This window comes from Pinus tabuliformis, chromosome 5_1 (assembly GCF_031772625.1).
Source record: "Pinus tabuliformis cultivar Carrire ecotype Pingquan chromosome 5_1, CPIR1, whole genome shotgun sequence".
NCBI lineage: Eukaryota > Viridiplantae > Streptophyta > Pinopsida > Pinales > Pinaceae > Pinus > Pinus tabuliformis.
The window spans coordinates 979038438-979060697 of record NC_142305.1 but is presented as its reverse complement, the minus strand read 5'-3'; the positions used below and the strand labels follow the sequence as shown (position 1 = coordinate 979060697).

The following is a 22260-nucleotide window of genomic DNA, read 5'->3' as shown; positions in this document are numbered from 1 at the left end:
TTGTTAAATGAAACAAATCTTACCTACAACTCAAGAACCACTTTCCTCTGTTGTTCTAAGGAACTGGGGATAAATATTTGTTTCTTTATGGTGCCCAAAATTTTCTGATGTTTCTTCAACCCAAAAATCTGGAAGGTCATACTGATAGGTAGCCTGTATGACCAGATTATACGTAGCATAATCATCGAGTATGGATGACATATATCTGATGGAAATTGACGTTTATAACAGGGTGGAAAGATGAAATATTTTTCTTTCAATCATCTTAGATGTTTTCCAGCTGTGCTAACTCGAACCAGCTGAATATTATGCTTGTAACAAGGTGGAAAGATCAAATATTTCTTTCCTTCGGTCTTCTTAAACGTTTTTCAGCTGTGTTAACTCGAACCACTGCAAAACATGCATTGACATGAGTCTTCTCATCCAACAGATTGAAACAGTTCTGAATAGTTAGATCACCTAACCAGTCATTGCACTGAATTATTACTAAATACTAACGATAGGTAAATCCTGCGCTGAAAAAACGACTATTGTTTTCAGGACCTTGCACATCAGAAAGTAATATAAGATAAATTCATCCGCTGCCCTCATTTAGAAAGGAATTGTATTAAAGACACAGGAGTTATTCATACTCCAATTTACTACCAACCAAAGTCTGGCTACTATGAATTTATTATTTAATTGACAAGCAGTATTCATCAAAATAGCACGACTGAGCTGCACATAAACTAGAATGGTAACTTGGATAGTAGAATCAAAAGAAAAGATGACAGATATAAATTAGATATATACGATATACAACCGCTTCTCATATATACTATATACTATATATGATTGTGGCATCTCATACTCTTTCAATCATAATACGTTCCAATAGGAGGGAAAATGAACATCCCAAAACCCAGATATGTCCACTATACGTTTTTCAAAAAATCATCTTCCAGTGTTATAAGCATTTAATTCAATCAACAAAATACCCAATAAGGTTTTTACAAGCTACAAAAAAATGGACTAGAGAGGAGGAGATTTCATTTAGATACCTGTCTTAACAAGTCTGCCAGTGTCCTTGGTAAAGACTCAATATCCTTCAAAATAATGTAGTATGGGAAAGGAAATGAATCCAAATACTTGGAGAACTTAGGCATTCCATCAGTAAATGATACAGACTGCAAAAATCAAGCCGCACAAAATCAGATGCTTTCCTGGGCATTAAATTCCAAAAGAGCGCAATGATATAAGTACTATAATCTAATTGCAACAAAGTGAAGCATTACTTGCACATCCATTATTGATTCCTCTGGACTATCCAAGACAATAAATGCCAACAGTTGCTTCCTGCTCAAAGCATCCCTTACACAGCGCTTCAAATTCTCCTGTATTGTTAACACTAAGAAAAGTCAGTACTCTTAATTCTGAGAAACATATCATACTGAACAGCCATTTTTTATATCTCATATTAAGGTCAAACTAGATTCTTTCTCATGGTGTTTTCACAGGAAAAGCAAATTGGAAGGGTATCAAGAACTAATCTGTTAATTGGGAAGTGAAGTCCAGATCCATTCATAGTTTCACAAGGAAATGTGAAAATTCTATCACTGCAGCAACTGATTTACTTTTCCTACTTATTTCACCATAAGTTATTCATGAAATTACTTCAACAAACATTAAAATAAATACTGCTGCAGATATCACACTGTAATAAAGAAACAAACATATGCACAAGAATCAACACATTGACACAGTTATTTTGGACTAATGTCCTCGGAAAAACCCAATGTGGAAAAAGCGGTGCAGCAAGGGAGGATTTTATTATTCAGCAATTTTCTAGTACAACAGGGCGCCAAACTGGCTTACCCACATATAGACAAATTCTCCAGCACTTCTATTGAACCCGGCATAGGCCCTACTAACCTCTACGTTAGCTTGAAACCCTTTGCGTCAACCTACAGAGGCTTTGCGCAGCCTCTCTGGCCTTCTGCATCACTCCTGCAGCCTTTGTGTGGATGATGCAAGCCTTGCTGGCTCTACACAATGTCTGTTGCCTCTGTGTGGCTTCCTCTGGCCCCTGCGTCTGTCTCTTCTACCTCTACGCTGATCTCCCGTCTCTCTGTCCCGTACTTGCTACCTCCTGACTGCGTTCTAGACCACTAGTTCAATTTCTCAGCTAACCCCGTTCCAAAAATTGAACTGACTGGTCTCCCTCAGTGTGTTCTCCAAGTGACTCTCAAGCCTCCTCTTATACTTTTCTCATTGACAAATCAACGACCGAGATTAAGTCCCTAATCAACGACTAAGATTAGATCTGGATTGATCCATGTCTTTTGGACCATTCTAACACAGTTTCATATTAATACACATTAATATTTTATTTTCCCTAAGTTTAGACTTAGGGACTCCATTAAAAATATTAATTATTTTAATATCTCCTGAACTGTTTAGAATCTGCCCAAACCCTTTCTGGTATTGGAGATCTTATGTGCCCCAACCTCTCCACCAAATTTCGTGGCTAGAGCACATCCGATGCTACCCCAAATCAACACTCCCTCTTAGCGAGGATTGTGCTTTAGTAATACTCCTCACTGAGTATCACCCTGATCATCCGGCATCAGTCCCTCCCTGCCCAACATCCTCTGCACTGTTGCATCCTATATCGTTGCCCTTGACTCTGCTACTGCCATTGCTGCATCTGTATGACAACTCCCTCTGCATCCATGTTGCTGCTTGATCCATGTCTTTTGGACCATTCTAACACAGTTACATATTAATACACATTAATATTTTATTTTCCCTAAGTTTAGACTTGGAGACTCCATTAAAAATATTAATTATTTTAATATCTGTTGAATTGTTTAGAATCTGCCCAAACCCTTTCTGGGTATTGGAGATCTCATGTGCCCCAACCTCTCCATCAAATTCCGTGGCTAGAGCACATCTGATGCTACACCAAATCAACACTCCCTCTTAGCGAGGATTATGCTCTAGTAATACTCCTCACTGAGTATCACCCTGATCATCCAGCATCAGTCCCTGTGTTGATGTTAAGCCTCCCTGCCCAACATCCTCTACATTGTCGCATCCTATATTGCTGCCTATGACTCTGCTACTGCCATTGCTGCATCTGTATGACAACTCCCTCTGCATCCGTGTTGTTGCTGGTCCTTTCTCCCAACACTGCATCCACACTGCAACTCCCTTTGCATATGTGTTGTTGCTGGTCCTTTCTCCCAACACTGCATCTGCACTGCAACTCCCTCTTCATTCGTGTTGCTAACACACTACTTCTGAAAGGGGTTCTTTACCATCCCCATCTTTTCCCTAAAGTAGTCAAATTTTGACTTTCCAAGGGCCTTGGTGAGGATATCTACCACTTGTTCTCCTGTAGGAGTGTAGCTCAACTGTACAGCTCCCCGTTGGACATAGTCTCTGACAAAGTGACACCGGATATCAATATGCTTTGACCTATCATGAAATACTGGATTCTCGGAGAGTTTGATACAACTCTGACTATCACACATGATCCTGTTCGCCTCCATGTTTCTTCTGAATAGGTTCACCAGTAGTTTTCTAAGCCATATGACCTCACACGAAGTTGTGCTTGCCGCCATATATTCTGCCTCAGATGAGCTCAGAGCCACGGACTTCTGTTTCCTACTGCACCAAGAGGTCATTCCTGATCCAATGTTGAAATAGTACCCAGAGGTACTTTTCAGATCCACTGAACTTCCTACCCAATCTGCATCAGTAAATCCACACAACCTGATATCCTTCCCCTTGGTGTATAAGAGCCCATAATCAACTATTCCCTTTAAATACTTGAGAACGTGTTTGGCTGCTGCCTAGTGTGCCCTCTTTGGTTCCACCATGAACTGACTGAGGGTGTTGACAGCGTAGCAAATATCTGGCCTAGTATTGACCAGATACATCAGGGACCCTATGAGCTGTCGATATAGGGTGGGATCGACATCCTTGTCTTCTAATGCATCAATCTTCTTCCAGTTGGTGATCATTAGCATAGCCATACGTCTACAGTCTCCCATTCCGAACCTTTTCAGGATCTCTGTAGCATACCTCCCTTGCCTAAGGAAGATATCTCCTTTCTGCTGCCAAACTTTCAACCCTAGGAAGTAGTGCATTCGTCCCAGATCCTTGATATTGAACTATGTGGCTAGATTCTTCTTGCAGTCCTCAATGAGTTTGGATGATCTTGTCAACAAGAGATCATCCACATATAATACTAAGATAAGTGGCTTGTTCTCTATGACCAGATAGTAGAGATTTAGATCCGCGTCACTCTTGACAAACCCCATCTTCTGCAAGTAGCCATCTATTCAACCATACCATGCTCTCGATGCTTGCTTTAGCCCATACAAGGTTTTCTTCAGTCTGCATACATAAGACTTCTTCTCATGAGTTTCAAAGCCCTCTGGTTGTTCAATGTATACCTCTTCTTCTATTACCCTGTTCAGAAATGTCGTCTTGACATCCATTTGATGGATCTCCCATCCCATATGGGCTGCAAGAAATATCACGGTCGTAATAGATGTATACCTGGTTATCGAGGCGAAGGTTTCCTCATAGTAATCCCTTCCTTTTGAGCATACCCCTTAGCCACAAACCTGGGCTTGTATTTCTGAACACTGTCGTCCGCAGCATATTTGATCTTGTAGATCCATCTTTAACCTACCACAGATCTGTCATGAGGTCTTGACACCACCTCCCAGACATTGTTCACCATTATGGAGTTATACTCCACCATTGCATCTAGCCAGACCTAATGTTGAATTGCCTCCTTGAAACTGGCAGGCTCCCCATCCTGAGCTACTAACGCCTGATACCTATCTGACTGTTTTCTCTCCCTCCCACTGTTCCTTGGCTCACCGATGAAGTTCTCTGCATCACGCAAAATCTGACGAAGTTCTCTGCTAGTTCTTCCTCTGCCAGCAGGTGCCTTTGTTTGCTCCTCCTCCTCATCCTGAGAATCTTCCTCACCTGAGGAAGGATTCTTCACTTCCATTGGTTGAAGAGGCATGACCAACGGATCCTCTTTCCACTGCACCTTGAAAGGCATTTCGCGAGATCTTCTGAAAGCGTTGTCCTCCATGAACTTTACATCTCGTCGTACTGCTACCTTCCTGTTCCCTGGAAGATAAATTCTGTATGCCTTAGCATTCTCGCTATATCCCACCAAATACCCCTTTTCTGCAGTCTGATCCAACTTCTTCCTCTTTTCTTCGGGTACGCGGCAATATGCTAAACTCCCAAATATCCTGAAACGACTGACTTCAAGCGTCTTCCCAATGAAGACTTTCTCTGGAGTAATCTTGCCCAATGCTCCATGAGGAGTCCTGTTCTGAACGTAGATAGTTGTGTGGTATGCTTTCGCCCACAAGAATTTTTACATATCTTGATCATATAGCATGGCCCTAACTACTTCTACAATGGCTTTGTTTTTCCTTTCTGCCACCCCATTTTGCTCCGGATTGTAGGGAGTTGTCCACTCTCTTTTGATACCCTCCTTAGCGCAATAATCAGTGAAGTCTTTATCGACATACTCTCCACCATTATCTGAGAACAAGACTTTTATTTTCTTACCAGTCAGATTCTCCTCCACTAGAGCCTTGAACTCCTTGAATTGACCAAAAACCTCATCCTTGGTTTTCAGAAAATAGATCCAAGTTTTCCTCTAGTGGTCATTAATGAAGGTAAGGAAATACTCAGCACCGCTAAGAGCTTTGACAGACATAGGTCAACAGATATCTGAGTGTATCAATCCTAGTACACTCTTGGCCCTGTGTTTGCTTCTAGGAAATGTCACCTTGGCATACTTCCCTAGAGCGCATCCCCTGCAAACATCATCTCGTTTCGTACTCAGATCCAAAGCTCCTGTTACAGTGTTCCTGAGAATTATCAGAGCTCCATGGTGCAAGTGACCCATCCTTCTGTGCCATAGTTAGTTCAAGTCCTTGTCCCCATCACAGCCTATTAATGCCATTGGAGATTCTACTTGTAATCTATACAACCGATTACTTTTGATCCCGATCTGCACTTTCTTTTTCTAGCTCAGATGTTTGACGTATACCTTTTCCTTGATGAAGTAGATGTCACAACCCTTGCCTTGTAGTTGTGACACGGAAAGTAAGTTCATCCCCAATCCTGGTACATGCAACACATTTGTGGCACGAAACTGCTCTCCTGATTCTGTCTGAAAAACTATGGTACCCTTTCCTACTGGAGTACACTTTGCCTTGTTCCCCATGGTGATCTGAAAGTTCATCTTCTCTTCTCGATATTTTGAGAAACACTCCCTGATTCCCGTCATATGCCACGAGACTCCACTGTCTATATACCATACTTCTGATGATGCAGCACTAGTCATGCACGCCACTTTTTCTTCCAACCTGGAAGCCAACATAGAGAAATCAAAATCTCTTTCTCTTGTGCAATCTTCTGAAAATCTATGTGAGTCCCTTGAGGTAGATGCCTCTACATCGTAGTATCGACCCATAACTGATTTTCCCTTTCTGTCTCTGATACTTGCTATGATACCATGTGAAAATTCTATCACTGCAACAACTGATTTACTTTTCCTACTTACTTCACCATAAGTTATTCATGAAATTACTTCAACAAATATTAAAATAAATATTGCTGCAGATATCACACCGTAATACAGAAACAACATATTGCACAAGAATTATTGGACTAATTTCGGAAAAACCCAATGTGGGAAAACCAGTGCAGCAAGGGAGGATTTTATTATTCAGCAATTTTCTAGTACAACAGGGTGCCAAACTGGCTTATCCACAGATAGACAAATTCTCCAACACTTCTACTGAACCCGGCATAGGCCCTATTGACCTCTGCGTCAGCCTGAAACCCTCTGCATTAGCCTATTGAGGCTTTGCGCAGCCTCTCTGGCCTTTTGTGTCACCCCTGCACCCTCTGCGTGGATGACGTGGGCCTTGTTGGCTCTGCGCAGTCTCTATTGCCTCTGTGTGGCTTCCTCTGGCCCCTGCGTCTGCCTCTTCTATCTCTGCACTGATCTCCCGTCTCTTTGTTTCGTACTTGCTGCCTCTTGATTCCTCTCCAGACCACTGGTTCACTTTCTCAACTAACCCTGCTCGAGAAATCGAACAGACTAGTCTCCCTCAGTGTGTTCTCCAAGTGACCCTCAAGCCTCCTCTTATACTTTTCTCATTGACAAATCAACGGCTGAGATTAAGTCCCTAATCAATGGCTAAGATTAGATCTGGCTTGATCCATGTCTTTTGGACCATTCTAACACAGTTTCATATTAATACACATTAATATTTTACTTTTCCCTAAGTTTATACTTAGGGACTCCATTAAAAATATTAATTATTTTAATATCTCCTGAATTGTTTAGAAACTGCCCAAACCTATGTTGCACGAAACTTCTAGGAATATGACGTTTCGGGACGTACCCGTACCCGAAATCGGCCGAAAATTGACCGAAACTCGACCATTATGTAATCATCTATGAAAGTTAATATAGACTTGGTTTTCCTTGTAAATTGTCATCGATGGGTCTTATTACCTTTTTTCTTGCAAGATAATGTGTTATTCACTTATTTATAAATTTCATTTTATATATATAAACATATATGGTGATTCAGCCAATGTTTCCATTTTTGGGAGGTGACGTTTCAAAACGTACCCATATTGGAAACTACGAAACATTTCGGCATTTTATGCAACTTAGGCCCAAACACTTTCTGGGTATTGGAGATCTCATGTGCCCCAACCGCTCCACCAAATTTCGTGGCTAGAGCACATCCGATGCTACCCCAAATCAACAGGAAATTCACCACATAGGCAAAGGTAATGCAGTATATGACTTTATAAAAATTAAAAAGTTCCATATATTATCTCTATTGCAACTAAAAATGAGGCACTCTGGGAGAAGATCACATTCATTAAAAAAAGGCCTATATGGCTTGAAACAAAAAAAAAAGTAAAATATAAAGAAAGAAAAATAAAAAATTCCTTGTATGACAAGAATATTGATTGCCTAAAGGAAGTTACTGCACATGCAACAATGCTACTTGACAGTAGAGAACAATAGAAAATTATAAGGGTGGGGAGTAAATTTTAACACAAGATTGATTGATATTAAGCACAAACATAAATAATAACCAAGATTAACCTTTCTAATGATTGCAGAACTAATATCTTGAGCTTAAAGGTATAATCTTATCTATATGGTACTAAGATTGTGCCAACCATACCTTTTCATGGAAACGGCCATCTGCAATAATTAAAACAAGTTGTTGAATGTCGGTTCGACCAGAAGGTGCACGTGATCTCATTGCAACGTGATCCAACAAATTGGTCAAGTATTTGAGGAGGTCAACAACAGGTTCATCTGCTATAGTATTATCTTGCTTGAAGGAAAATTTTGAAATAATCTACAATTGTGGTAACCAAATCAGTGCTAAGTCAGTTAGTAATCCCTCAATATTGTCAGTGGCCAAAAGGAAGGAAAGCTCCTTCTAGTAATTATTAACAAGAAATAATCAATATAATGTTCACCTGGAGGGCCACTTCACTGGAGAAAGGCTGATCGAAGTCATGCAGCATATGGACATTACCTTTCTCTCCAAAACTTGCAACTGCCAACTGTCCCACTTCCAATTGTGACATTGCCCTGCATATCGTAATGAGAGCTTCTATAGCCATGTGCCCACAACGACTTTCAGACATACTTCTTGAATCATCTATTGCCAAAACAATCTGGTATTGTCGCTTGTTGGGCTTTGTGCGCCGAAGCCAGATCTTATCCTTTTGAAACTGGCTTGCAATGTAAGGAATAACCTGAAATTGTAACATAACTAAATGTCCAAATCCATTTGAAGTACAACACGGAATTTACTTTAAAAACATATCTTATTTCATGAACAGAATGACTAATTGAGAAAGAAACCTTTACCTTTTTCATATTTATCGCTTCCCTGTTTGGTAATCCCCTTCAAGCTTACTTGCTAAGGTTGGCTCCATGATTAATCTCAACTGCTCTGCCAGGTCTTGGGAAAGTCTTGTAGTAAGCTGCTCGTATTTTGCCCAAACTATAGCAGCATTTTCATGACTGGTGTGAAATTCCTTAAATATCATCTCAATATCCCTCCTCAAATTTTTTACATCTTCTTCAGTCCAAGCTTGGTCACTTGTTGCAAATTGACTATTTGGTTGTCTAGCTGTACCTTGATCCTGTCTTTCAATTGACACAAAACTCTCTGACTGACCTCTGTCTTGGTTTTCACACTCAATATCCATCTCATTCTCCCCAATTTGTGAGCAAGACGGAACATTATCAACAAATTTATTCTGCACTTGTTTCTCAATTTTCATATTCACACTAGTATTTTTAACATTTTGCTGTAACACACCATTGTCTTCTACATCTACAATATCTTCAATCTCATTTACAGGGGGTGCAGCCTCTTTCTCAATAAGATCATCTTCCACTGTAATTGATTTGTTCACATTTTTGTTATCATCAAGTTGATCAGCAGTAGCAGCACCTAATGCTTGGGAATTACTCTTTTGCCCTTCTGACACAAATTGGAATTCATCTCCCCCATCGATTTCCAGTTCCTCTATTTTGCTGGAAATTTCACTTGTATTATGATCTTGAGATTTGATATCTGATATTTTTACTCTCTCTTTCCATTCCTTCAATGCATCACCAATACTGCGCAAAGGATTTGCATTCATTCTTTCTAATGATTGCAATTCTTCTTTAGCAGATGAAGAGGACAACTTAGGATCAGAACTAGGGTTCGTTTTCATGCCATCATAAGGGACTGTCGGTGGCTCAGAAATACTTTCACTAAATGCACCTTTCATAAAATCACGCCCCTCTTTATGATTATCTCCAAGGATAATATCATTCTGCAGATCTGAAATAACACCATCTGCTAAGGCCTGGTTCACTGGATTTAGATTTTCATTGCTTTTATCTGAATTTGGAGTATATTGAGAATCTGGTAGTGTATGATTAGCATCCACTTGAGAGGCAATATCATCAGATTCGTGATCTCCTCCACATGGATCTTCATTGATTTCATTAATTTCAATAGGTTCCTCTTGTTTCAACTCTCCACCAGAGTCACCACCTTGCTCGCCAGCATCCATATCAAAATCTTCTAAAACTGAATGATCCTTGTCTTCTTTGACAGTATTCTCAGTAGTCTTATCATCCAGATTGGAGCCAGGTTGCTCTTCCTCATCTATTTCTGAATTTGTAGGTTCTTCCACTTCCATATCTTCAGAAAGAAATTCTTCCTCTGCATGAGGTTGCATCCCTGTAGGATCAGTATAAGCATCCTCTTTATTCATGGTCAGATCCTCAGGGATGTCATTTTCATCATCACCAACTCCTGAATCCTCTGGAGTTGTGTCATGACTTTCATAATTTTTATCTTGTGCCCCTGCTTCATCATTGCTTGCATCCTGCTTCGCTCTGAGCTCCATTGAGTCTGACATGGTATCCTGGACAGAAGCCCCAGTTTCATATTTTTCTTTTGGATTTTCTGGTTTACAATCCTGATCTTTGTTCCACAGCTGTTCATCAACCACATCTTCATCCTCGCCTGTCTTCCCCATGGCTGACTCAATATTTTCCTCTTTATCATCATCCCCACTCTCATCACCTGAATCCTCACTGACACTAAACATATCACTTGTATTAAAATCCTGTTCCATCTCTATGCCTTTATCAGGATCAGTTGAGAGTTTTTGGGATGCAGTGTGCTCTTCATTTGGCTGAAATAAGAAATTGTCAAGTACAAAAACTTAGAAAGATCCACAGAAATGCAATTGGTAATCTCAGAGAAGCATGAAGCAAGCTAAACCATAAAAGGTTCACCTTTTCAGAATCCCCAAGTAGTTGATCTTCATCTTCTATCTGATCACTAACATCCTTCACACCTTCACCTTCACCCATACCTGTTCCACTTGCATCTTCAAACCTAAGATTATTTCCCTCTTCCTCAAGCTCTTCTTTGGCTACAAAGAATCCATCTACATAGAATGCTGCAAAGACGTTTGAAAGAATATAATCCATTTTTGCTACCTGCATCAATAGAAACAATAGAGACTTCATATATGAAATTTAGGGAACAGATTAAAACTAGTATCAACAGATAAATATGATTCACTTAAGAATAACAGGTTATAACCAAAACACTTGGTTAATAAAATCAACCAAGTGTACAGAGCCAATAACAAGACAAGCAAACAAAACTTACTGTCTTATGCATATCCAGATAATCAGACAAGACTCTGTTTCCAGCATTTAAGACTATATCCACAAATATGTGAAGACATCCAAGCATATTTCTTGCAGAGAGACAAGGCTCACTTTTTTGTGCTCCACAGTTGAAGAGCTTAACCTAATAGACAAAACCCATAAAGAAAAAGCAAGTCATTAAATATAAACTGAATGGACCAGATATAAAAGGGCAAGACACTGGAACACTTTGATAACAGGAAGCAGATATATCATCATATTAGCATGAGTAGGAATATCGTACAGAAGCAGCTATTGTTTTCATAAGTGCATCATATAAATCATCTAAGCGAAAGCTTGTCATTTGTTCATTAAATATGGATTCCCATGTCTGCAAGGTTCCTCCAGGATGCATGGTGTGCTCGTCCAAAGAACGTGATGGCACAAAACAGTGTCATGCTTTATCAGTGAATTTAAGAATCTCTGAAATAGTTTTGTCATGACATTCCATAAATGAAGTAGTCAGTTCTTCGACGCTGGATAAGACACCTTGTGTATTCTTCTCTGAGATGAATTCATTAGACATTTGAACTCCCTGAAAAAATAATTTCCCATGTCAAGCAATATCACTGCCAGAAAGCTTTATATACAAAGAAAAAGACAAAGCAGCATACCATTGCACAATAACATTCCACTCAAACATTTAAAAGTGCAGTAGGATGACTAGTAACCAGTGAACTTACAAATGAGATGTTAGAGTTCAAATATTCAAGATGCATATTATAGTATTTTTTTAATAATCGTTAATGAAATTTGAAAATAATATTAGATTCCTACAATATTCTACACTTTTGCAGGGACATAGCTTGCTGCTAGATCTGAGAAAAGGAAAAACATTAAACACTTTACAATATATCCACACAACAGTCTGAATCTCATACACATCAATATAGGGAAATCTCATCAATAAGGCAAATATTAGTTGATGTACACATAATAAACTATGTATGAAGAAAGGGAAAAGTAGTGAACTGTTACAATAAGCTTACTTCACCCTGATTTTCAGGAGGATGACTTTTACCCCTCTTTGAATCTTAAAAGTGGATTGAAAGGAAATATCCACCAGCCATACCTTAGATCTATTAGCCAAAATAAGTATACTTCATATTTGCTTCTGTGTTTTGCTTACATTTTCAAAAGAAACACAGGTGGCTTCACATATTGAGGCAAAATAAATGTTAAAAACCATAACAGTTACCAACAGAACAGAAGATCAGAACAAGTCACAGGTTAAATGCATTATTATAACTACCAATAAAAGAGCAAATTAAATATGATTTGCATACCAGACTTTCATACAAGGATCAAAATATTAGAAACTGGCGGATGGCATGCTATTCAGATGTGTATTTTGACTGGAAACCTTCGGCTCCCAGCTCCATTTGTTGGGATACTTATTAATCCCTAGTTGGACAAAACTGTATGTGATTTAATTGTTGCTATGTCATAGAAAGGGACTTAATTCTATTTTTACAATGTTTTCTAATCCCACCCATCCAAGAGTAACTACATTCTACAAATAAAATAGACAAAAATGACTAGAAGTTATACAACAGAATGGAGATCATGACGTTTTCAAATTTCAATTCCAAACCACATGACCACTAAGATTGAAAATATGAAACAGAAACCAAAAGAAAAGTACATTTCTAATTGTCATAGGAACATGCAATCCTCTAAATGGAATATTTGACATCTTTTATACAACATGGTCCATACCAAATTGCTCATTTTCTTCCTTGCAAGAAGGTTTCCAGCTTATTTGAATTGGAAAATAAAACATTTCTTGCAGTAAGCACAAAATATCACTTGTTGAACATCACCTGAGAAAGGAGGTCTAACATCTGACTCAAGGTGGGCATTACACTATCTTCTCCAGTGCCCTCTTCAACTAATGCTGAAAAATCTGCTTGCATTTCCTTTATAACCAAAAAGGTTTGATACACTACTTCCTCCATTTGTTTTGAAATGATAAATGTGCATAATTCTTTGTGGAAGTCAACAGTGATCAACTGACCTCCAAGAAGAAACTTATTTAAAGAATCCTGCCAAGCACGTATGTCTATCAGTACGAACCAATAATAAATTTAAATTTAAAACCTTAAACAAAATGACAATGTCGCAACAACACTTTGCAATGCGCATACCTTGGAATTGTTCAAAGAAGGGATAAATTTATCAATGAAGACTTGTAATTTGTTCACCTCCCCACCAAGACTTGTAAGAGGGCAATTATGGATTCTTCCTACCATTTTCAAGAGCAAAGAAGTTTCCATAGATACAGTGCATAGACAGTCAACAAGGTGCTGCAAAGGAAAAAGAAAATAGGTATAGTTACAATATTCAATAGCAACTTATTATTAGTAATGCTCCAAATAGATAACCAAAAGATGGCCATTTACAACACATCTACCTTCTGCTGCCACATCCACTTATAGATAACATGCTGCTGGGATGGAAGTCCCATGCTCTCTGTTGCACCAGCATTTACTGTGTAAAAATAGTTAAGCAATATGTAAAATATTAAGATATGACTACAAGATAACCTTGAAATAGTCAAACATTGTGGATAACAAAAGATCTTCAATTCATGGAAGGCAATAGGAAGTAAGCAAAACTGTACATAATACACTTTTTCATAAATTAATCATTATTGAAAAACATAAAATCAAATTGAAACATATGAAAAGACTCCAATACCAGAATCTTTCAGGGACAGAACGAGCTTAGATAGCTTTTCTAGCTTCAAAGAGAACCCATATGCAGTGCATCTTTGTTTACGTTGCAAAAAAAGAAGATGTTCCAAAAATGACATAGAAATTTCGACCTGCACAAAATACCAAAGTTAGAATCGCTATTCCTGTTGCCAGAACAGAGTTGCCCAAGGTATGATATAAAAATTAACATTACCTCTCTTAAACTTAGATCTTTATGGAAACTAAGACAGATTTTCCTTAATTGCTGCATCAATGCCATATTTTTGAAATAGTATTCATTTGCAATTCTCCAGTCCACATTGTTCTCCTTAAATTTCAATCCTCTAAACAGATCAATATCTTTACTAGATTCCATTTTAGTGGTTGCACACTGAGATTCTTGCTTAAGTAAATGAGTCACGTTGAAGCAGGGCTGTAGAAACCAGCTGTGTGCATCACGTTCCTCCTAAAAAGCAAAGATTTCAAACCATAAGAACAAATTTTAGCACATTTCATCAAAACTAGAATAAACTTATGAACATAAAAATATTCACAACAAAAACACCTTTGGCACAGTTGATTTGTGATGCGATAAACCAATAGACTTTAAGGCCTTTAGGAGGTCTGTGAAAGCTTTCTTCTTAACCGAACGCTTAGCATCATTTTTACGGAGATCATATGCACGACGAAGTACACTCCTCCAAAGCGTCTCAAGTGACTTATGTCCTTCTTGACGCATATCCAATGCAGCTTTCGAAAATATGGACTTACTTACACAGCTTTCTACTTTCTCTATAAGAATAGCAATTTTCTGTTGATATGCTCCCTTTGAACCTGTATCTTCAAGGAAAAAAAATTACATTATGAACACAGAAAGACACCTCATTGACCGCTGGAAGAAATATAAAAGTAATATAACACATCATTGTATCTCAGCGAGAAATAGGCAAGAAAAAATGGCCTTAGCCAACCTGAATAAACATCAGAAGCTATATGGCTTATCAATTGTACTTGTGTTTGACTGTATTGTTGCCAGCTGTGTAAATATGACCTGTAAACAGAACATAAGATCTTCGTAAAACAATCCTTCCAAAAGATACATGTAAAAGATCAAGTACATGCAAAATGAAAGCATAACTAACCTCTCAGCGGCACTGTTTTCCATGTATTTATTCTGACTTGGAATTTTCTCTAAAGAAATTTCATCCTCACTCTCCCATTGTTTAGAAACAGGAGAATCAAGATTTGCCGTACCAATTTTCATCAATTCCTGATTGAGTAATTCCATAACAGGTTGTCGCAAAATATCCTGCATTGAATCATTAAATAATTTTAACAAAATCAAATGCAAATCCAAAATCTGCTTTCATATTTGTTGCAACAGCAGAAAGCAAGCCCTCTAATTAGGAGTGATCAGCTTGACTAAAACCAGAAAGCTACAAAGGCAACCTATAATCAAACCTCTACATTTTAATGCATCTCTGGGCCAGAAAGGCATGCGGTGAATACTGTGAGCTGTGCTTCCTCACAAATAAAACCTAGCTAAACTATAATCAAGCTTCAACATTTTATTGCAACTCTAGGCAGGAATGGCATGCAGTGAATACTATGAGCTGCATTTCCTGCAAGTGAAATCTGGCTAAGAAGCTTCTAAACTCAATTACAGTTGAAGTCAAATAATCTGCCTCAATTTGAGAAACGCTTTTAGCTAACTGTATCATGGATTACATAAATGGTGGGAAATTAATGTCAGAATGAAATATTAGCCTTTTCCTTAAATCTCCAGCATCTATAATAGTAACGTTTGACCAGCATAACCAGCTGATTTTAAGTTTTCACCAACAGGATTGTACTTATAAATGCTTTTGTCCTTAAAATTAACACTAGCAATTCAAATACAAAAGCCAAGGATTCCTAAAGGATCAAAATGGTTGCTCATCCATAACTTTTATCTCAAGATGCAGTAAAGGTTTGTTTCTAAGTTGCAGGAAACGTTGGAGAAGGGTCTGTTTCCGGCTGGAAACAAAACGAAAACGAGAAAACTCGTACCGTATGGCCTGGAAATGCGTTTCCTGCCGTATTGGCCCGTTTCTCGAGGAGGAAACGTGGCCAGTATGGCCAGAAACGCGTTTCCAGGCTGTACGGTGGAGTTTCCTCTTCTAATTTGACTTCTTGTATTTTTTTTGTCTTCACTTCTAATTTTTTATTGGAAGATTAAAATATCTTTTGGATGCTTCTAGATGCCTCTCAAGTTATAAAAAAGAGGATTTTCTGAGTGGGGCAGCCTAATGTTCAAGCCTATGGCCCTAGTGTTGATATGCAGTTCATGGTAATGTTAAATTCTTAAAGTAAAAGTGACATTCTCCTTTATTATTCATTTTCATCCTTTTACATTCTCCATTCTCCTTTATTATTCATTTTCATTCTTTTACTTAAATTTTTAACATTACCATGAAATGACTCTGGATGTTTGAGAGTGGTTTCGCCCTCATTGGATTTCATATGGAGAAAGTAGAATTTTAGATCTCACTCAAAATCCAGCAGACTTATCTGTTTTTCAAGATTTCAGGATTGGGGGGATTACAATGTTTCCATTGGATTTTGTCATGTACTAGGGTATGAAACTTGTATTTAATCAACAGAACCAAGCCCTCTATGCAGGGGAGACTCCCAATAATCAAGAGCACGTAGGGTACTAGTGTATGGAACTTGTATTTAATCAAGAGCACTAAGGTCATTTGACTATGTAGGAGGAGACTCTCAATCAAGCATGAGACAAGAAATTAGAAATTTCTCGTGGCTGATTTTTGATATTGCTATTTTCATTATGTGATCATTCATGATTAAATGTGATGTAAATTTAGAGACATGTATTTTATGCATTGACAATTGACAATTTAATCATAATGTAATAAATTAGAATGTATCATATATGCTTTATGATTGCACATATTTCTTAAATGTCCTAATATATATATATATATATATATATATATATATATATATATATATTGAGTTTCCCCGTTTAAAAAATTTGGGGAGGTCATGTTTCGTACCCGTGCCCATTTTGGAAACTCGTACATGTTTCCCCATTTCGTGCAACTTAGGTTTGTTTATAAAGGATTATTTTGTAGTCTTGACACAGTTTTACTCTCTGGGCAAGTGGAAACAAATATTTAAATGTTAATGATTTTGCAATTATTTGACTCTTACAATTGTTGATATTAAAAAGGGAAAAACTCCTCATTTAGACAATGTATCAGGAGGCCAATATGCTGCTTCTTCAATGCTATTCAAGCGTTTGCATGGATGAAAAATAAATGTGAATAAAATTAATTATTTTATCCAGCAATTTCTCAAAACCATTAGAATTAAATCTTCAGCACTAATCATGAACGTACCATTATAATACAGAGAAATTAAGACTCTCAAAAGAGTAGCTTGTAGTAACTGATTAAATTCATAATTCTCTAATGCTAGCTTTTCAAACTAAATCCTGACATCTTGGAGTTGCAAAACTTACAGAATAAGTAAAAACAGGTAAAAAATGTGTGGACCATATATGCGATTTAAATTTTTTTAAGTAAGAACGCTGTTTAAGGCTTAAGCAGACCAAAAATCAATAGGACTATGGAATCCAAGATATGCAATTATTGACCAAGTATATACCAACTATTCTTTCAATAACTTAATGTACACAATTTTTATAACTGGTCCCTAGGCAGAGGACTGTAAGATGGGATAAATACTAATATTTACTGTTGCAACAGCAAATAGAGAATAAAATGTGGATTGGCAGCATTTCTTAGACCAAGTAGAGAATTGAATAACAATTTTTCCGGTAATAATCATTGAATTCTATACAACATTTTTTACTCATCTCAGCAACACTACAATTCTTCTAAAGAGCTTTTTTAGAGCCTTTATCTAAGCCTAGTATTAGAGAAACAACAGCTTTTGAGCTTTGATTTCATATTCTGGGTGTGGATAAATGGATTGAGCTTTGATTTCATATTCTGGGTGTGGATAAATAGATTGACAATGCGAATCAATTAACAGAAGTAATGTGCCACCAATTGTCTAGAATTACTTTTATCATCAATTTTTCAATGTTTGAAGCAACAACTTGAACTTCTGTATTCTGTATCCTTTTAGGGTAGTATGGCCAGGGAGAATGTTCTAGCACCAGGTGCAGACCCAGGTTTGTGTCCTGCATCAGGTGTGGGACAAGTACAACACACCTCATCCTGTGAGAAGACATCATGTGTTCTTCAACAAGAATTGAGCTTGTTACCCACCACTTTGTGGGTGATATCCCCAGGAGAATTTTTTCTCCATGGTGAGCCTCAGCCAGCAGCCCTACTAGCCCGTTGTGCCATGTCTCTACCACCTGACCCAGCCATGTGGTCCCTCACCCACCTGTATTGATCATATGTTTGAAGGTGGGCCTCCCGAATCTAAAGATATGTCTTGTCATTTGGTAATTGAGTATTGGGTTTACTTATCATGGATACTTTTGAGTATGGATTGATGGGGGGATTTGGTGGAAAGAGTGGGCTTAGTTTGTGCTCTTGTCTCCTTGATCTCTTTTGGTTGTTACCCTTGGATCTTAGTCATGTGGGATCTCCTTTATTGACCATTTGATCTAAGGTGGTACTACTTGGGAAACCCCAACTTTGGGTGCGTGGTCCCACTCCGTTACCCGCACATATTACTCCCTTTCCACTCACTATACCCACATTCATCTTTCCTCTCACCTGGGTCTACATTCCCATTCTGGGTCCACATAGGGCTAGCCTCCTTATCCCCTTGCCCCCACATCCGGTCAGGCCTAGAATGATGCCCCAGAGGTTGAAGCAACTAAAAGAAAAAGTGAAAAGCATAATTGGCAACATTTAACAGGAAATTGTACCATAAAATGCAAAAGATGGCCGGGACAAATAATTAGCATGTGGGAAAAAGCCATTGCATGAGCTCTACCCCAATCCATGGCCATCACCCTAGTTCCTAGGCCCTAGATGAGCCTCCTCTATCATTCAGGAACCCATGATTGTCCCAACCCCTGGAGGGCAATGAACTGCCCTATCTGAAAGGGGGTAATCACCACTATATCTTACACATCACGCTCTTCTCCTTTGAGCCCTGAGCAGTTAATTAAAGAAAATTCATAAAAGGCAAAAGGTATATAAAGAAGGGTGTAAAAATCAAGGTCGGGGCACCTCATGTACCACGACTGCTCCCTCCTATATATTGCATACCTCGATGTGGGCTTCCCCTTATCTAGCTACCCCTATGCCCCACTATGTGGCCCATGAGTGCCCCTTTCATTCCCTATTCCATCTCACTTATTTGTCACTTGCCACCCCCATTAGAGGGATGTACCTTGGACATACTATCCCCTTTAAAGGTTGAAACCACCTAATAAGGAACTTGGCTAACCCCCTTTTGAGCTTGGAGACACTAAAACATGCCAAAGCCCACTAGGGAAGGGCATGCCATTATGAAGTGCCCTCATTGTTATCCATGATTTGTAAGCTCTTATAACCAATTATTTAAATGACTAGTTGTACTGGAAGCCTAGGGGACGCATTGGATCTTATGCAGGATTACACGTGGTTTCCATTTGGGTTTGCTTTCCCTATATGGGATCCTAACCCCCAGAGGTCTACATTGGCACATGTAGGGTGTGCATAAAGAGCCATGAGCTTCCATAGAAGCAGACAACACTCCATGGATCTTCAGGGACACTCAAAGACTACTAGCGATCCACTTTTGGGACAATGGTGATATGCTTGGTACAATATGCCCAGTAAACCCCCCACAGGAGCCCCAGACTCTTGGCAGGTGTCCTAGGACCTGTACGATGTCATGGCACCATTCATTCCACCACTCGGATCTTGTAGAGGATCTACAGGCATCTCTGATTCATATGGAGACCCATGGGGTCATTTATGCGCCCTCAGACCCACTAGGAGCACCACAAGTTTACTACTTGGAGAACAAGGGGAGGGGGGGCTTATCTATCATATTCTGAGGAATTTATTCCTCAATATGGCACTTCAGGATATTATTGAGCCTTTGGAGGGCCCTACGACATGTACATATTATTATTTGAACCCTTGTGAGGCTTATTTTTTAAATTGTGAGCTACTTTGGTGGGCTTGTCACCAATAGGGGTTTTATTTGCACATGATTTTATCATTAGAGGCTAATGTAGGCCCATAGGCTAATTCGAACTCCTTAGGAGGCTATATATTGGTGTTAGATACATTCATTTGTATCATCACTTGACTTGGGATCTCTCTAATCATAGAGAACTTTGCATTTTTTCCTTGGAGGATATTTTCTGGAGATGGATGGATTTTGACGTATGGATTTGGGCTATTTATCTTGTCGTGGAGCTTTGTCTTGTGAACAAAATATTGGTTGGATATACTCTATAACATTGTAAGTGAATTTTGACCTTCTTATCCTTGTTGCTGCATACTGCAAAAATTAGGGCTAGTTGTTGCATAATTGAAATGTGGAATTGAGCATGTTTTAGCTAATTTAATGTATGGGCCAATGTTATATGAATGAAATGTCCTAAAGATTATTTATCTCGATAAGCTTGAATCATTTGCTTTCAAGTATAAATGCTTGAAGGTCACTTTTTCTCTCTCAACATTGGATGGAGTTGACTCTTTGGGCCTCCTTGATCAAGAAACCAAGTCCTTACTCGTCACCATCCTTGACTCCATATCCCCAAAGTGAATTAAGCACTGGTCCCTTAAAGGGGTGATCATTTTAACCCTCTTGTTACCACTTTCCCCTTTTTCCCCAAGTCTAGCCCCATTAGATCATCTAGGGCATCAATTTCCCGAGAATTGACCGAAGGAAAAACTTTGATCTCCTACAGGCTACTACGCTGGTGGGTCCCCTCCCTCTCCTCCTAATTTGAGGCAATTCTAACTGTGGAATCTCTGGGAATCCTAAGCCCTAGCTCTAGGATCAAATTTTTCCTAGGCATCCCCAAGGCTAGACCTCAATAGGATCAATTCAACCTTTTGAAGCAAATATTTTTGTTTGGTCCTTTCCCCTCACCTTGTTCTGGATAGGAACATCATTGGTTGCTGCATTCCATCTCTGAACCTGGGTTGGGTCCACTTGGCCCCGCGTGGTCCCACTTCTCAATAAAGATTATTTGTCAAAGACCACTTGGGAATCCAAGTTTCCCAAGGATTATAGGGATTGAGAACCTTGTTTATAAGCCTACCCTTTCTCCCTCAACCCTCCAATCCTCACCCCTTACCCCTGGTGGACCAAGCCCCTTTCTTAAAGAGCAAACAAGTCCCATTCTTCACCCGATCTTGGTAAAGGGTTTTCAAGGTCACTTCTCACCTACCCATTGACATATACTTTACAAGTGATCCCTACACTATCGGGACTCCTCCCATCGGTGAAAGTCTGTAAAGAGCAGGGAGAGTTAGTTGTGGTGATAGTGGGCTAAGTCTCCACCGTTTCCCTTAACCTAACAGTTGCCCTCTTAGGAACCCCTTTAGCTCCCCTGCTGGTTTGAGTGGTAACAGGGCTCTTCCCTATTATATGGACATCCTAAGATATACTACAAGGGCATTGACTCCCATAATAGCTGATAATGACAGGGATCCATTTGTCCCAAGAAGGATCATGACATGTCACATGATCTAAATAATATCCCAATCCACTTAGGAGACATAAGATGGAGATTTTGGTAGCCTAATTAAGTTCATGTAGGCTAAGAGAGGAAAATTAATCAAGGGAACACAATTCGCCTAGGAGAAGACCTTATAAAAGCTAAAGTGAAAAAAAGCGGACATGGGTCCTAAGCTAACAAAAAGTCACTTTTAAATTATAAAATGAGAAAAACCACTAAAGTGACTTTATCAAAATAAAAGTTAAAAGAGTGACAAAAGAGTCAAGTGAGTTATAAAAAAGAGAAATGAGGATTCTCGCATTCACTCACTTGAAAAATAGATGTTTTGAAAGCTCTTGAGAAGAGTCTAGGGTTTTGGAAACCCTCATCCTGATTGTTGGTTTTGGTGTTGAAACTATACACCCTATTTAGTATTGGAGCGAAGTCACTCCGGTTCCAACATTGCACTTCATTGTTGACGAGGAAGAAGACTTTGGCAGAAATGGAGCAAATTTGGAAGTGTTATGAGTTGATTTTGTTACCATACTTTTGGCATTCTCTATTCTCTTTAACAAGTTGAGTCAAGGTTACTAGGGAGT

The 22260-nt window shown here is 38.8% G+C and overlaps 2 protein-coding genes across 3 annotated transcripts in view; both read right to left on the bottom strand.

Moving 5' to 3' along the window:
• Positions 1-221: 221 nt before the first annotated feature.
• Positions 222-9090, bottom strand: LOC149168006 (midasin-like). The gene is made up of 6 exons (XM_089433293.1): positions 8951-9090; positions 8554-8835; positions 8250-8429; positions 1275-1373; positions 1041-1166; positions 222-390 (listed from the first exon to the last, which is right to left on the bottom strand). Exons 1-6 carry the CDS (start codon positions 8957-8959, stop codon positions 358-360), a joined length of 729 nt encoding a protein of 242 aa, XP_089289419.1. The 5' UTR covers positions 8960-9090; the 3' UTR covers positions 222-357.
• Positions 9091-11267: 2177 nt separating this feature from the next.
• LOC149168004 (midasin-like protein) overlaps positions 11268-22260 on the bottom strand; it is a 394853-nt gene continuing 383860 nt past the window's right edge. The window contains exons 62-71 of one of the 2 annotated variants that reach the window (XR_016260986.1): positions 15150-15316; positions 14979-15058; positions 14573-14847; positions 14222-14473; positions 14012-14138; positions 13725-13801; positions 13459-13617; positions 13135-13356; positions 11556-11846; positions 11268-11414 (exon numbers count right to left, since the gene is read on the bottom strand). Coding sequence is in view for 1 of the 2 variants with exons in the window: in XM_089433292.1 (XP_089289418.1) it covers positions 11706-11846; positions 13135-13356; positions 13459-13617; positions 13725-13801; positions 14012-14138; positions 14222-14473; positions 14573-14847; positions 14979-15058; positions 15150-15316 (1500 nt within the window). In the remaining variant the exon portion in view is untranslated. Of the gene's footprint in view, positions 11415-11553; positions 11847-13134; positions 13357-13458; positions 13618-13724; positions 13802-14011; positions 14139-14221; positions 14474-14572; positions 14848-14978; positions 15059-15149; positions 15317-22260 lie in introns of those variants that run through there. The other variant, XM_089433292.1, reaches the window with a different exon arrangement.

Bases quoted from the DNA above. Each gene is read 5' to 3' on its own strand.
- LOC149168006 (XM_089433293.1), bottom strand. The intron at 1,167-1,274 runs GTAATGCTTCAC...TGATTTTTGCAG, and splicing joins AATCAATAATGGATGTGCAA to TCTGTATCATTTACTGATGG. The intron at 391-1,040 runs GTATCTAAATGA...CATGTTTTGCAG, and splicing joins TGGCAGACTTGTTAAGACAG to TGGTTCGAGTTAACACAGCT.